At 42.3% G+C, this 13,640-nt stretch overlaps 1 protein-coding gene across 2 annotated transcripts in view; it reads left to right on the top strand.

Moving 5' to 3' along the window:
• The window catches only part of GUCY1A1 (guanylate cyclase 1 soluble subunit alpha 1), a 37,143-nt gene extending 31,429 nt beyond the window's left edge, over positions 1-5,714 (top strand). For both annotated transcript variants that reach the window (XM_083366912.1, XM_083366913.1), the window contains 2 exons: positions 633-787; positions 3,774-5,714. In XM_083366912.1, coding sequence (XP_083223038.1) covers positions 633-787; positions 3,774-3,975 — 357 coding nt within the window. In that variant the 3' untranslated portion in view covers positions 3,976-5,714. The remainder of the gene's footprint in view (positions 1-632; positions 788-3,773) is intronic.
• Positions 5,715-13,640: the final 7,926 nt, after the last annotated feature.

The raw sequence follows: 13,640 nt of genomic DNA, 5'->3' as shown, positions 1-13,640 counted from the left end.
ACTGTCCCATGTAATATTACTTTGTATGCTTTTTTCATACACGTTTTAATTTAATATGCAAGTAATATTTCATATTAATGATGCATTAGTCTATTTGTTGTGAGTTGTATTTCATATTAACTTGAGGTTTTCACAGGTCAATAGCAGGACAGATGAATCAGATAATTTGTTGTCCTGCTTTTTTAAAATCTCCCAAGCTTGTAAAATTGGGCACGTTTGAGTAGAAGATGACTATGAGAAGCAGGAAAACTTTTTTTTTTTTTTTGCAAAATTGGGTTTGACATATGGTGCTTGCTGTTAGACTATTTTGTATATAATGCTTACTATATTATTATATTATCACATGCAACAGTGATAACATACATGTTTGAGACTTTAAGGATTTTGATGTTTTTTCATTATAGGCTGTGGTTGAATCTTTCTATATACAATAGATTTGAATTATCTCAGTGTTTCATATTCATTAGAAGCCTCTAAAATTTAAGCATTGGAACTTAACTGAATACAGCTTCCAAACTGACCTCACAGTTCATCCTGACATATAGAAATATGTAGAACTCAATAATGTTATCATTTTTGCTGAATGTGGTAATGATTTTTAACATTTCTTTCTTCTTTCTCTCTTATAAAAGATGCGTATAGGACTACATTCTGGCTCTGTTTTTGCTGGTGTTGTTGGTGTGAAAATGCCACGTTACTGTCTATTTGGAAACAATGTAACACTTGCCAACAAGTTTGAGTCTTGCAGTATCCCTAGGAAAATAAATGTCAGCCCCACTACCTACAGGTATAGTATCTTACCATGTCCAATACTCGCTTTTGCTGCTTGTTCCTTACCCCTGTAACAATGATCTGAAACCTTCCAGTGGCATTTTTTTGAATTCTTACTATGTTACCTTGTGTGGGCCCGACTCATGTAGGAGGTCACATGCTCGATTTGATTTTCCTATCTAGACAGTGGTTAGATGATCTGGGTGGGGGTTCCCCAATTGTTACACCCCTGTCATGGACAGATCATCATCTCCTGCGGCTGACCTTCCGCTTTGCCACTCCCCGTCGTGGGGTTACTGAACCAACGAAATGGTACCGCCCCAGACGGCTAATGGACCCTGGGCGGTTCCAAACAGCGCTTGGGCCCCCACCTGCCTCCTTTGCTCATAGCTCGGCCGATGCCATGGTGGAAGCCTGGGAAAAGGCAGCCACAGAAGCACTCGACCGAGTTGTACCCATGCGGCCCCTGACCCGATGCAGATCCCAGTGGGCTCCATGGTTTTCTACGGAGCTCCGGGAGATGAAACGTCGGAGACGGGGCCTAGAGAGCTGTTGGAGATCCAGCCGATCCGAATCCGACCGATCGCGACTAAGGTCCTTTACGAGGTCTTATCTCGCGGCGCTGAGGAGGGCAAGGTCTAATTACTTTGCTACCCTTATCGCATCCACAGATAATCGCCCGACCGCCCTGTTTAGGGTGACCCGCTCCCTTCTTAATCGAGAGGTGAAGGAGGATCCCTTACAGGGTCGTGCCGAGGAATTTAGCCAACATCTGCTGGACAAAATTGCTCGGATCCGGACCAGTCTGGATTCCGACTGGGCAGAATCTGACGATGAGAACATGGACAGTCTTGTTGATGTTATCTGGGAAGAGTTCGATCCTGTGACTCTGGACGAGGTAGACAAGATCATGAGGAAGCTGAGCTCCACTACATCCTTATTGGACCCGTGCCCCTCCTGGCTGGTTTATGCGGCTCGGGTTGGGACGCGAGGCTGGATCCATGCAGTGATAACTGCTTCATTGAAAGAGGGCAGTTTCCCCGCAGCCTTGAAAGAAGCGGTGGTGAGACCCCTCCTCAAAAAGCCTTCCCTGGACCCAGCTGTTTTAAACAACTTTCGCCCGGTCTCCAACCTTCGCTTTCTTGCGAAGGTTGTTGAGAGCGTAGTGGCGCATCAGCTTCCTCTGTTCCTTGAAGATACTGATTATCTAGACCCGTACCAACTGGGTTTCAGGCCCGGACACAGCACGGAGACGGCATTGGTCGCTCTGATGAATGATCTCTGGCGAGCTCAGGACAGGGGTTATTCCTCTGTCCTGGTCCTATTAGACCTCTCTGCGGCTTTTGATACCATCAACCATGGTATCTTACTGCGGCGTCTCAGGAGATTGGGAGTGGGAGGCACTGTTCTTCAGTGGTTCTCCTCCTACCTTCTGGAACGTTCACAGTGGGTGTTGGCGGGTGGGCAGAGATCGACCCCGAGACCTCTCATTTATGGAGTTCCTCAGGGGTCAGTCCTCTCACCTCTCCTGTTTAACATCTATATGAAGCCGCTAGGTGAGATCATCCGTGGTTTTGGAGTGGGATATCATCAGTATGCTGATGACACCCAACTTTTCATCTCGACCCCAAACCACACCAGTGATGCCCTCGACGTGATGTCCCGTTGCCTGGAAGCGGTCCGGGTCTGGATGGGGAGGAACAGGCTTCATCTCAACCCGGACAAGACTGAATGGCTGTACATACCGGCATGTCAGGAAATTCAGATTATTCCATCTCTTAATATTGGGGGCGAGTTATTACCCCCCATAGATAAAGCTCGCAATCTGGGTGTCCTCTTAGATTCACAGCTCTCCTTAGAAGATCATATAGGACAGACATGTCAAACACAAGGCCCGGGGGCCAGATTCGGCCCACGAAGTGGTTTCATGTGGCCCGTGAAGCCATCCTGGAAACAGTGAGGGAACGGACCCCACTGCCTTGGCCCTGGCCCAGAGACCCTCCTTCTGCCAGAGACCCTCAGATCTGTCCCACTCCTGCCCAGGCCCCCATAGGCACCCTTGATGCGAACGATGTAGAGCTGGCCATGCCCACCCAGTAGGCCATACGCACTCTAGCCACGCCCACCCAGTAGGCCACACCCACCCTGGCCACACCCACCCAGCCCCCTGAGGGCAACCGCAATGCTGATGCGGCCCTCAATGAAATTGAGCTTGACACTCCTGATATAGGAGCTGTGAGTAGAGGGGCCTTCGCCCAGGTTCGTCTGGTGCGCCAGTTGCGACCCTATCTGGACCTGGATGCCTTGCGTACAGTCACCCATGCACTTGTGACCTCTCGTCTAGACTACTGCAATGCTCTTTACATGGGGCTGCCCTTGAGAACCACTCGGAAGCTTCGGCTGGTACAGAGTGCAGCTGCACGAGTTCTTTTGGGGGTCTCCCGATACTCCCATATTACACCTCTGCTCCGTGAGCTGCACTGGCTTCCAGTTGCCTTCTGAATGAAATTCAAGGTGCTGGTGATGACATACAAAGCCCTACATGGCATGGGTCCGGATTACCTACAGGAGCACCTACTGCCGGCGTCAACGTCCCTCCGTCCTGTACATTCCCACAGAGAGGGCCTCCTCAGGGTACCACCGGTCAGAGAATGTCGGCTGGTGGCCCCCCAGGGGGAGAGCATTCTCGGTGGGTGCACCAATCCTTTGGAACCGCTTACCAGCTGAACTCCGGATGGCCCCCGACCTTCGCTCCTTCCGGCGTGATCTAAAAACTTATCTATTCGAACAAGCCGGCCTGGCCTGATGGATTTGGGTTTTAAAATTATTTAACTAATGTATTCTTATTTTATTGTCCTGTATACCGCCCTGAGTCCTTCAGGAGAAGGGCGGTATATAAATCAAATAAATAAATAAATAACTCTTCCAGTCTCCTAACTATGCTGATGGGAGGTACAGGTTATATCTGAAATATGCAATAATACTTTTCATTCTCATTGCAGGTTGATAAAGGATCACCCTGGCTTTGTGTTTACTCCTCGCTCAAGACAAGAACTTCCTCCCAACTTTCCAAGTGATATACCTGGAATCTGTTACTTTCTTGATGCTTATCTTCAGGGGAAAAGTACAAAAGCCTGGTTTCAGAAGAAAGATGCTGAAGAAGACAAGACAAATTTCTTGGGGATATCAACAGGAGTGGATTAAATTGTATTTTGGAGACAAAACAGTGTGTATGTATGTGTACATGTGTGTGTTTATAATATTTCTGAGTTTTGATTTCCTTTTGTTAAAGAAACATAATAGCAGTTTAGCTTATTAATCACTTGAAAGCCAGTATTAAATTTTAGATAAAAAGGATATTGAATACTGTGTGGAATTTTTATTGTGATAATATATTCAGTATAAAAAAGAATAGTTGAAGCAGTAACAAGACAGAGATAATCTGCCTATGAAGAATTCCGTCCCTCCAGCAATGAACATTGAAGCCAGTTTTTTTGATAACGTGCTTGCACCTCTCCAAATTTCCCAGTTTTTAGAATCAGCTTTCACAAGTTTCTCAGCATTCTACAACTCCATCTGGGGTTGTGTGAGCATCAGAGCATGTACTATAACTTTTTCTTTTTTTAAGAGAGCAATTAGGTGTAGTGGTTAAGTTGCTGGCCTAGAAGATAGGAGGCACAGTTCACCTTAGGCTTGAAAGCCAACTGGGTGACCTTGGGCCAGTCACTGTCTTTCAGCCTAACTCGCTCATGGGATGGTTGTGGGGAAAATAGGAGGAAGGAGTATTATGTATGTTTGCCACTATAGAGTTATTTATAAAGTAATAGGTGGGATAAAAATTAAATAAATATTACATACACAGGTGATATACACACGCCCAGCCAAATGAATGCCACAGCTGTTTAGTGATTTTTTTCTAAATTATTTCATAAGGAATTGGAGAGTGCAGCCATACATTATGGTCTAGTTACTGCTAAGGATAACAAGCTGTTTAGACTAAAACATAAAGCCCCAAAAGTCATAGTTTATGGGATTTGTAGTCTAGAATATCTGGATTTTGTACCTGCCTGTTGAAATCCAATGCTTGCTTTTTTTCTTCTTCTTCTTCTGAACGTCCTTTTTATGGTTGACTTCCTTGGCAATTTTCTTGTTATGTATAAATTAACTTTGATTACACTGTGCTTCCTGTTTCTAGTCAGTTAAACAATATTTGCACCTGTGGACTACATGAATTCAGAATTGCCTCTGGTTTATTCTATGCCTAGTCTTTTAATGCACAACTGTTAATATTATTTACAATTTATATCTTTCCATGAAAAGAGTATATGTTTTATACAGTTTATGTGAAGGCCATTAAAATTACTATTGCAATATTTGCTCCTTAACAACAATCAGAATGCTTTGGTCAGGTGGTAATATCAAAGATTATGGAAATACTAAAGAAATAATAATTTAGATGACAATTTTATTTGCACCTATCTAGAATAAATGCCAATGAATTCAGTAGGACTTTTGAGTAAACATACATAGGATTATTATTTCCCTATTTGAATGGGGTAGGCAATTTTTAGAAATAGTATACACAAGATGCCACTCACTGCTATCACTGTATATAAATTAATATATGTAATATATTGTATAATCAAATCTAAAATCTGTATTCAAAATCTGTATTAAACAGCATTTTAAGTTTGGGAAGTACACATTTTATAGGAAGCACATTCTGTATATACCCTGTTCTGTATAATAACAATAAATGTTTTCTCAAGTTAAGTAATTTTAACTGTTTAGATTAAATAATCCTTGCTTAACAGTATTAACATAGCAAGATATGGGAAAATATGAAATGAATCAAATATATGTATATAGAGATTTTGAATACATTATGGTAATGTTTGAGCTCAATAAAAAGGAATTACACAGAAAGGATGTACAGAACTTTGATAACAAAAATTGTTTTGCCTTGGTATACTTTATTTGCCAGTTGTGCTTAATAATAAAATTAATATCATAGGGCAGGGGTCGGCAACCTTAAATACTCAAAGAGCCACATGGACCCATTTCCCAGAGGGAAAAAAACACTGGGAGCCGCAAAACTTGCATCCGTGCGCACACGCAAGGGGAGGGAACGTGACTGAAGAGTTTAATTAAAAAGAAATAGAGGCTGCTGTGCATGAGCTCGCTTTCTCGCTCTCTGTGTGTGTGTGTGTGTGTGTCCCTTTTTCGCTCCCTCTCTCCTCCCCCTCTCTGTTCTGCTCACCTGGCAAGCTGGCTTCATGCTGTTCTGGAGAAGCTGACACACATTCTTATTGGGCTGGCTCTCCTGCCCTAATTTTTGCTGTTTCTTGCTTCTTGTGGAGATGCAGAAAAGGCAGGAGCCCCACCCAATAAGTTTGTCAGCTTCTCGGAGAACAGCATGAGTTACACACAAACACACACACACACCACAGAGAGAGAGAGGGAAGCGCAAATTCCTCTCTCTGTCTCTGCAAATGGCTGGGAGCCGCAGGAGAAGGCTGAAAGCTGCATGTGGCTCCAGAGCCGCGGATTGCCGACCCATGTCATAGGGAAACATTTAATTTAATTCAGTCCTTATGTTTTTCAGCCCTGAGCAGATCCTCTACAATTCTTTTTTTAACAAAGAGAACTTAACATTACTCTTATAGTTCCTAATATTGCTGAATAACTAGACATGCTTACTTCAACTCACTAGTGCCAGTATGCTTATTAATTAGGGCTCATTGTTGTTCCATGTCATACCTTGGAGATGCATAACGACTATTTGTACTTTGAAAGCTATGCTAGCACCATAATCTGAAAAGAAATGGGGTAGGGAAATTGAAGACCAATTTCATTTCATTTACAATTTATATTAAAATGAAATGTAATACAGGTGAAAGTCGAAAAATTAGAATATCGTGCAAAAGTTCATTTATTTCAGTAATGCAACTTAAAAGGGGAAACTAATATATGAGATAGTCTCATTACATGCAAAGCAAGATAGTTCAAGCCATGATTTGTCATAATTGTGATGATTATGGCTTACAGCTCATGAAAACCCCAAATCCACAATCTCAGAAAATTAGAATATTGTGAAAAGGTGAAATATTCTAGGCTCAAAGTGTCCCACTCTAATCAGCTAATTAAGCCATAACACCTGCAAAGGGTTCCTGAGCCTTTAAATGGTCTCTCAGTCTGGTTCAGTAGGAATCACACTCATGGGGAAGACTGCTGACCTGACAGTTGTGGAGAAAACCATCATTGACACCCTCCATAAGGAGGGAAAGCCTCAAAAGATAATTGCAAAAGAAGTTGGATGTTCCCAAAGTGCTGTATCAAAGCATATTAATAGAAAGTTGGAAGGGAAAAGTGTGGAAGAAAAAGGTGCACAAGCAGCAGGGATGACCACAGCCTGGAGAGGATTGTCAGGAGAAGGCCATTCAAAAGTGACGGAGACTTTCACAAGGAGTGGACAGGCTGGAGTCAGTGCATCAAGAGCCACCACACACAGACGGATCCTGGACATGGGCTTCAAATGTATTCCTCTTGTCAAGCCACTCCTGAACAACAAACAACGTCAGAAGCATCTTAACTGGGCTAAAGAAAAACAGACCTGGTCTGTTGCTCAGTGGTCCAAAGTCTTCTTTTCTGATGAGAGCAACTTTTGCATCTCATTTGGAAACCAAGGACCCAGAGTCTGGAGGAAGAATGGAGAGGCACACACTGCAAGATGCTTGAAGTCCAGTGTGAAGTTTCCACAGTCTCTGTTGATTTGGGGAGCCATGTCATCTGCTGGTGTTGGTCCACTGTGCTTCATTAAGTCCAGGGTCAACGCAGCTGTCTACCAGGAGATTTTGGAGCACTTCATGCTTCCTTCCACAGACGAGCTTTATGGGGATGCTGACTTCATTTTCCAGCAGGACTTGGCACCTGCCCACACTGCCAAAAGCACTAAAACCTGGTTCAATGACCATGGGATTACTGTGCTTGATTGGCCAGCAAACTCGCCTGACCTGAACCCCATAGAGAATCTATGGGGCATTGCCAAGAGAAAGATGAGAGACATGAGACCAAACAATGCAGAAGAGCTGAAGGCCGTTATTGAAGCATCCTGGTCTTCCATAACACCTCAGCAGTGCCACAGGCTGACAGCTTCCATGCCATGCTGCATTGAGGCAGTAATTGCTGCAAAAGGGGCCCAAACCAAGTACTGAGTACATATGCATGCTTATACTTTTCAGAGGTCCGATATTGTTCTATGTACACTCCTTGTTTTATTGATTGCATGTAATATACTAATTTTCTGAGATTGTGGATTTGGGGTTTTCATGAGCTGTACGCCATAATCATCACAATTATGACAAATCACGGCTTGAACTATCTTGCTTTGCCTGTAATGAGTCTATCTCATATATTAGTTTCCCCTTTTAAGTTGTATTACTGAAATAAATGAACTTTTGCATGATATTCTAATTTTTCGAGTTTCACCTGTGCTATCAAGTTTGGAAACAATTTTTGGAAACAAGTTTGGAAACAATGTGACTCTGGAGGCCACGTAGGCCTTCTGATGATACCACAGACTTCAGGCTATGCAACATACCTATTATGGGAAGAGAAACACAAGTAACTTTTTCATTGCAACATTCTGGTCTTTCATGTATAGATGATTTTCAGAGGCACTGAAATGAGAAATCAATGATAGCACATGGTAAAAAAGAATAGTATTTTTAATGATGTGGAGAGGTGGATACTATTTTAGATCATATTGTATAATGCATTTCATAAATTTGTGACTAATGGGACATGAATTTTTCCATTTGTATTTGTATCCCGTTATATTTGTATTGTTTCATTCCTTTCTTCCCTTTCCTGTATTTGATTGAATCTGTAGCTCAGTTCTCAGCTGCAGAGCCTTTCTGGAATACCTCTGACAGCAAAATGCAGGCTGGGGGGCGCCGCACTTGTCAATCCGGAGCTCCATTCTCGGCTGCAGAGGCACTTCCTGAAGGCCTCTGATGGCAAAATAGAGGCTGGGGTTGATGCACGCGAGTTGCACTGAGAGGCCACAGAAGAAGTCGGCCGGCTGGGCTGGACTGTTGGTGCTTCTGCCGCAAGGTAAGACCATGGAAAAGACACCCCTCCTGGTGCCTCTTTTGGAGACAAACAAACAAAAAACTACCACCCCAAGGTCTGATTTTCAGGGGGAAATGGTATACATGAAAGTGTGCAGGGAAGAGGTCTGAAGGCTAAATCATCTGGTGAACAGTTGAAAGAGCTAGATATGACTAGCCTAACAATGAGAAGGATTAGGGGTGACACGATAGCTGTATTCCGGTATTTGAGGGGCTGTCACAGTGAAGAGGAGATTGACTTATTCTCCAAAGCACAGAGGGCAGGACAAGAAGTAATGGGGGAAGCTTGTTAAAGAGATCCAACCTAGAAGCAAGGAGAAATTTTCTGACAAAACAGTGGAATAGGTTGCCCCCTGGAGTTGTAGATGCTCCATCACTGGAGGTTTTCAAAAATAGACTGAATAATCATTTGATTCGGATGGTGTGAGACTCCTGTCTTGAACTGGGAGGTATACTAGAGGTTCCTGGCCCATTCTATGTTAGGCATCCCATGTAGGTTGGGAAACTACCAAAAAAGAAAAAGGCAGAACTCAGATCACTGAAATATTTTGCATTTCTACTTTTCCTTTCCCTCCCCATAAAGAGTAGCTCCAGCATTTCAGCTAAAGGACGACATCTTTAGTGTTATTTTGTCTTCTGGTATATAAATTGGGATACTTTTAAAATAGGGTTTCAGGCTCTAGTGTATAATTGGAACAAATCAATAACATTATAAAGCAACACCAATAGCCCAGTTGTAAAAATCTTTGAATTTCAGGGTCCCTTGATTAAATAGTCCTTTAGAAAATCTCAGGGTGACTTCTAGACTTACTATTCACTTGCTGGAAAGGCACATTTTAGATATAAGCCTGCTTCACGTGGATTCCACCTATGATTTAGAATTCTATATAAAGAGTTATAATCACACTCACATTAATATGTAGTAAGCTTTTTTTTTAAACAGATGTAAACAAAGGCTGAAACTGGAGGAAGGGAAGAAGGAATCCCAGATTGCAGGACAAAAATTAATGGTTTTAAGGTACCTGAAGGCATATTCTGGTGTAAAGTTAAAGTGAGATCACTTCAATAGGAAGTGGTGGGTTTCTTTAAGCAAGAGTAGACATTTGCTTTGGATGATTTATTATGGATCCTAACAATGATCAGAGTATTAGGTTAAATGGTCTCATTATAATGAAGTGATTCTAAGATTGGAAGGTTCTAAAGAAGAAAAGGTAAAGGTTCCCCCGCACATGCATGCTAGTCGTTTCCAACTCTAGGGGCCGGTGCTCATCTCCGTTTCAAAGCCGAAGAGCCAACGCTTGTCCGAGGGCGTCTCTGTGGTCATGTGGCCGGCATGACTAGATGCCAAAGGCGCATGGAACGCTGTTACCTTCCCACTGTAGTGGTCCCTATTTTTCTACTTGCAATTTTTTCGTGCTTTCGAACTGCTAGGTTGGCAGAAGCTGGGACGAGTAACAGGCGCTCACTCTGCTATGTGGCACTCGGGATTCGACCCGCCAAACTGCCGACCTTCTGATTGACAAGCTCAGCGTCGATGCGGTGGCTCAGTGGGTTAGGAAACAGAGATGAGCACCAGCCCCTAGAGTTGGAAACGACTAGCACGCATGTGCGGGGGAACATTTACCTTTACCTAAAGAAGAAAAGAGTCCATTAGGTAGCATTAGAAGATGCCAATATCTATCTTGTTTGATAAATCTTGGCTATTCACTATTATCAGCTATGTAAACTTCCTGCAATAGATACAATCTTTCCAGTTTTCATTAAAAATTATGATCTGCACTATTACTATACAGAAGAACTGGAAAAAGAAAAAAACGTTACTGCCTTCCTATATGCAGTGTTTCAGTCATATTCAAAATTTCCTTTGTCTTTCAGTGCCACAAAATTCCACTTATATATTTGTTGAGGCATATACAAACTTATAACCCATTTGCTATGAATGCTCCATAGTACCCAAATACAACAATTCAAGATGTTTCTCTCCCAAGTACAAAGGGTAGATCTGAATGTTAAATATGCAGTTATGTTGGAACATGAGGTTAGACATACAGTCAAAGAAATAATAAACTGTTCAGGAATTTGGAATAAAATAAACACTCCTCTAACAATATATGTCCCCTGGGCTTTGGAGGTTTTCAGAGCGAACAGCAGAGTAGCTGTTCTGCTTATGCCAGCAAGCAAAGACAAGCTTTCCTTTTCTTTTATATCTACTCAAACTTCATATTTTAATATACATGAACATGGTCCAATTAACCCTTTCATTATTTTATATAGTCTTGATAGTCTCTTTGCTGAAGTAATTCTTAAACAACTGGTTCTGAATTAGGAATATCTGGCTCTGGGAATAACTGGCACATTGTTGGAAAACTTCTCTGGAAACTCTGGTTGAGAGAAAAAAATACACCATTGGATTAATCAAGCAGTTTCACCAACTAGCTCAGAAACAACATATCAGAGAATACTGGCTTTGTCTGTGGTACTACTCAATTTTTAATATGTTGTGTTGATAGCAGAAATTGCTCCATAAAAGGACAGAAGAAATAATTCCATTTGGGGAAATTTATTCAACAAAGCTGAATGTTAAATAAAGTTTATGTCACATTAAATCAATTTACAAAGTGTGTAGCTTGATGACAGACTGCATACTTGAAATAAGAAAGTAATAAAGTAATCAGCTACTTGGTTTAATTTATTTTAATTTTTGTATATTATGTGTTGTATATAGTGTTTTAATTGCCCTGTACAACGCCCCGAGTCCTTCGGGAGAGGGGCGGTATATAAATCCTAATAATAATAATAATAATAATAATAATAATAATAATAATAATAATAATAATAATAATAATAATCCAGTCCTCAAAATTGTCTTTTAATGAAAAGGCTGGCAAAAGGTGAAAAGTATTCAATTTTATTGCACTACAAATGCACTAGATAAGGGGTGCAAGGAAAGTCCCAAATAGATGTATAATCTTGACAATACAGATAATGATTTCTATGTAGAAGAAATCAAATTCAAATTTATCATTTGAAAACACTGGATGACCAACCAGATACTGTATTTTGGAAAGCTTTACACCCCTCTCTAAGCAATTTACAGAGCCAGCATTTTGGCCCCAACAATCTGGGTCTTCATTTTACAGACCTTGGAAGATTGGAAGTCTGAGTCAACCTTGAGCCATTCAGAATCAAACTCCTGGCAGTGAGCAGAGTTAGCCTGCAATACTGCATTCTAACCCCTCCGCCACCATGGCTCAATGTGGAATTACAATACATTGTATATAGCAGATGTCTCCAACCTTTCTGGGCTTGCAGCCCAGAGGGAAGAAAGCAACTTCCAAATTGGTGTGTGCACATGGGCACACGCAAATGGGGCCACGTGCACTGGTGTGGCACTAGCGGCCACGTTTGCACATACGGCATGCCCTAGTCCCATGTGCATGCACGAATGGCCATGCACCTCCTGATGGCAGCTAGCGACCCCTTTCGCACATGTGCAAACGGGCCGCACACACTTGCCTGATGCTAGCGGCCCCATTTGTGCCTGCACGCATATGCAAATGGGGCCACAGGTGCGAGTGGGGGGAGTGCACGTGCACATATGCACACACCAGCCAGCCATGTTCATTGCCCACTGGCCAAGAGGTTGCCACCCAGTAGTAGGCTGCGGCCCATAGGTTGGGGACTCCTGGTATATAGCATTAAAATCAAGATTGTCTGATTGTTTCAGGTTGATTTAGTCTAGTCAATTGAAGATGTCTGGAAAAAATGGAGTAGTGCCATTTTGAGGGATGGGAATATTGATATCAAAAGAACTCCTCCCCCCATATTCTTTTTCTATAATGAATTTCCTGTAGACTCAGGAATCAATTTATGTGGATGAATGGAGAGACTGACACACTAACACACACACACACACACACACACACAGATGTCTTGAGAGTGCAGAGATTTTGTATGAGCATATGATGATGATGATGATGATGATGATGATGATGATGATGATGGAAAGGAGCTTGGAGGTCATCCAGTCCAACCCCCTGCTCAGGCAGGAAACCCTACCATTTCAGACAAATGGCTGACCAGTCTCTTCTTACAAATTTCCAGTGTTGGAGCATTCACAGCTTCTGGAGGCTGGTTGTTCCACTGATTAATTATTCTGTCAGGAAATTTCTCCCTAATTCTTGGTTGTTTCTCTCTTTGATTAGTTTTCGTCCATTGCTTCTTGTCCTGCCTTCAGGTGCTTTGGAAAATAGTTTGATTCCCTCTTCTATGTGGCAACCCATGAAATATTGGAACACTTGTCCTTCCCTTCATTAAAGTAGACCAAGGATGTCAAACTCGCAACATCACGTGACGTGTCACGATATATCCTGACTTTTTTGCCTTTGCCAGCAATGGGGTGGGCGCAGTTTCGCTATGATGCATCCAGCCCGCAAGCCAGCAGTTTGACACCCCTGAACTAGATAAACCCAATTCCAATAACCATTCCTTATATGTTTTAGCCTCCAGTCCCCTAATCAGCTTTGTTGCTGTTCTCTATACTGAGTCCCAGTATCTTTTTTACATTGTAAACTGGATACAGTATTCCAAATGTGGGCTTACCAAGGCTTTGTAAAGTGGTATTAACACTTCACGTGATCTTGATTCTATCCCTCTGTTAATGCAGCCTGTGTTGGCTTTTTTGGCAGCTGAAGCACACTGCTGGCTCATATTTAAGTGACTGTCCACTAGGACTCC

Source organism: Vipera ursinii (genome assembly GCF_947247035.1).
Source record: "Vipera ursinii genome assembly, chromosome: 7".
NCBI classification, from domain to species: domain Eukaryota; kingdom Metazoa; phylum Chordata; class Lepidosauria; order Squamata; family Viperidae; genus Vipera; species Vipera ursinii.
Note: the sequence above shows the minus strand (reverse complement) of the source record. Positions and strands in the feature narration are given on the sequence as shown.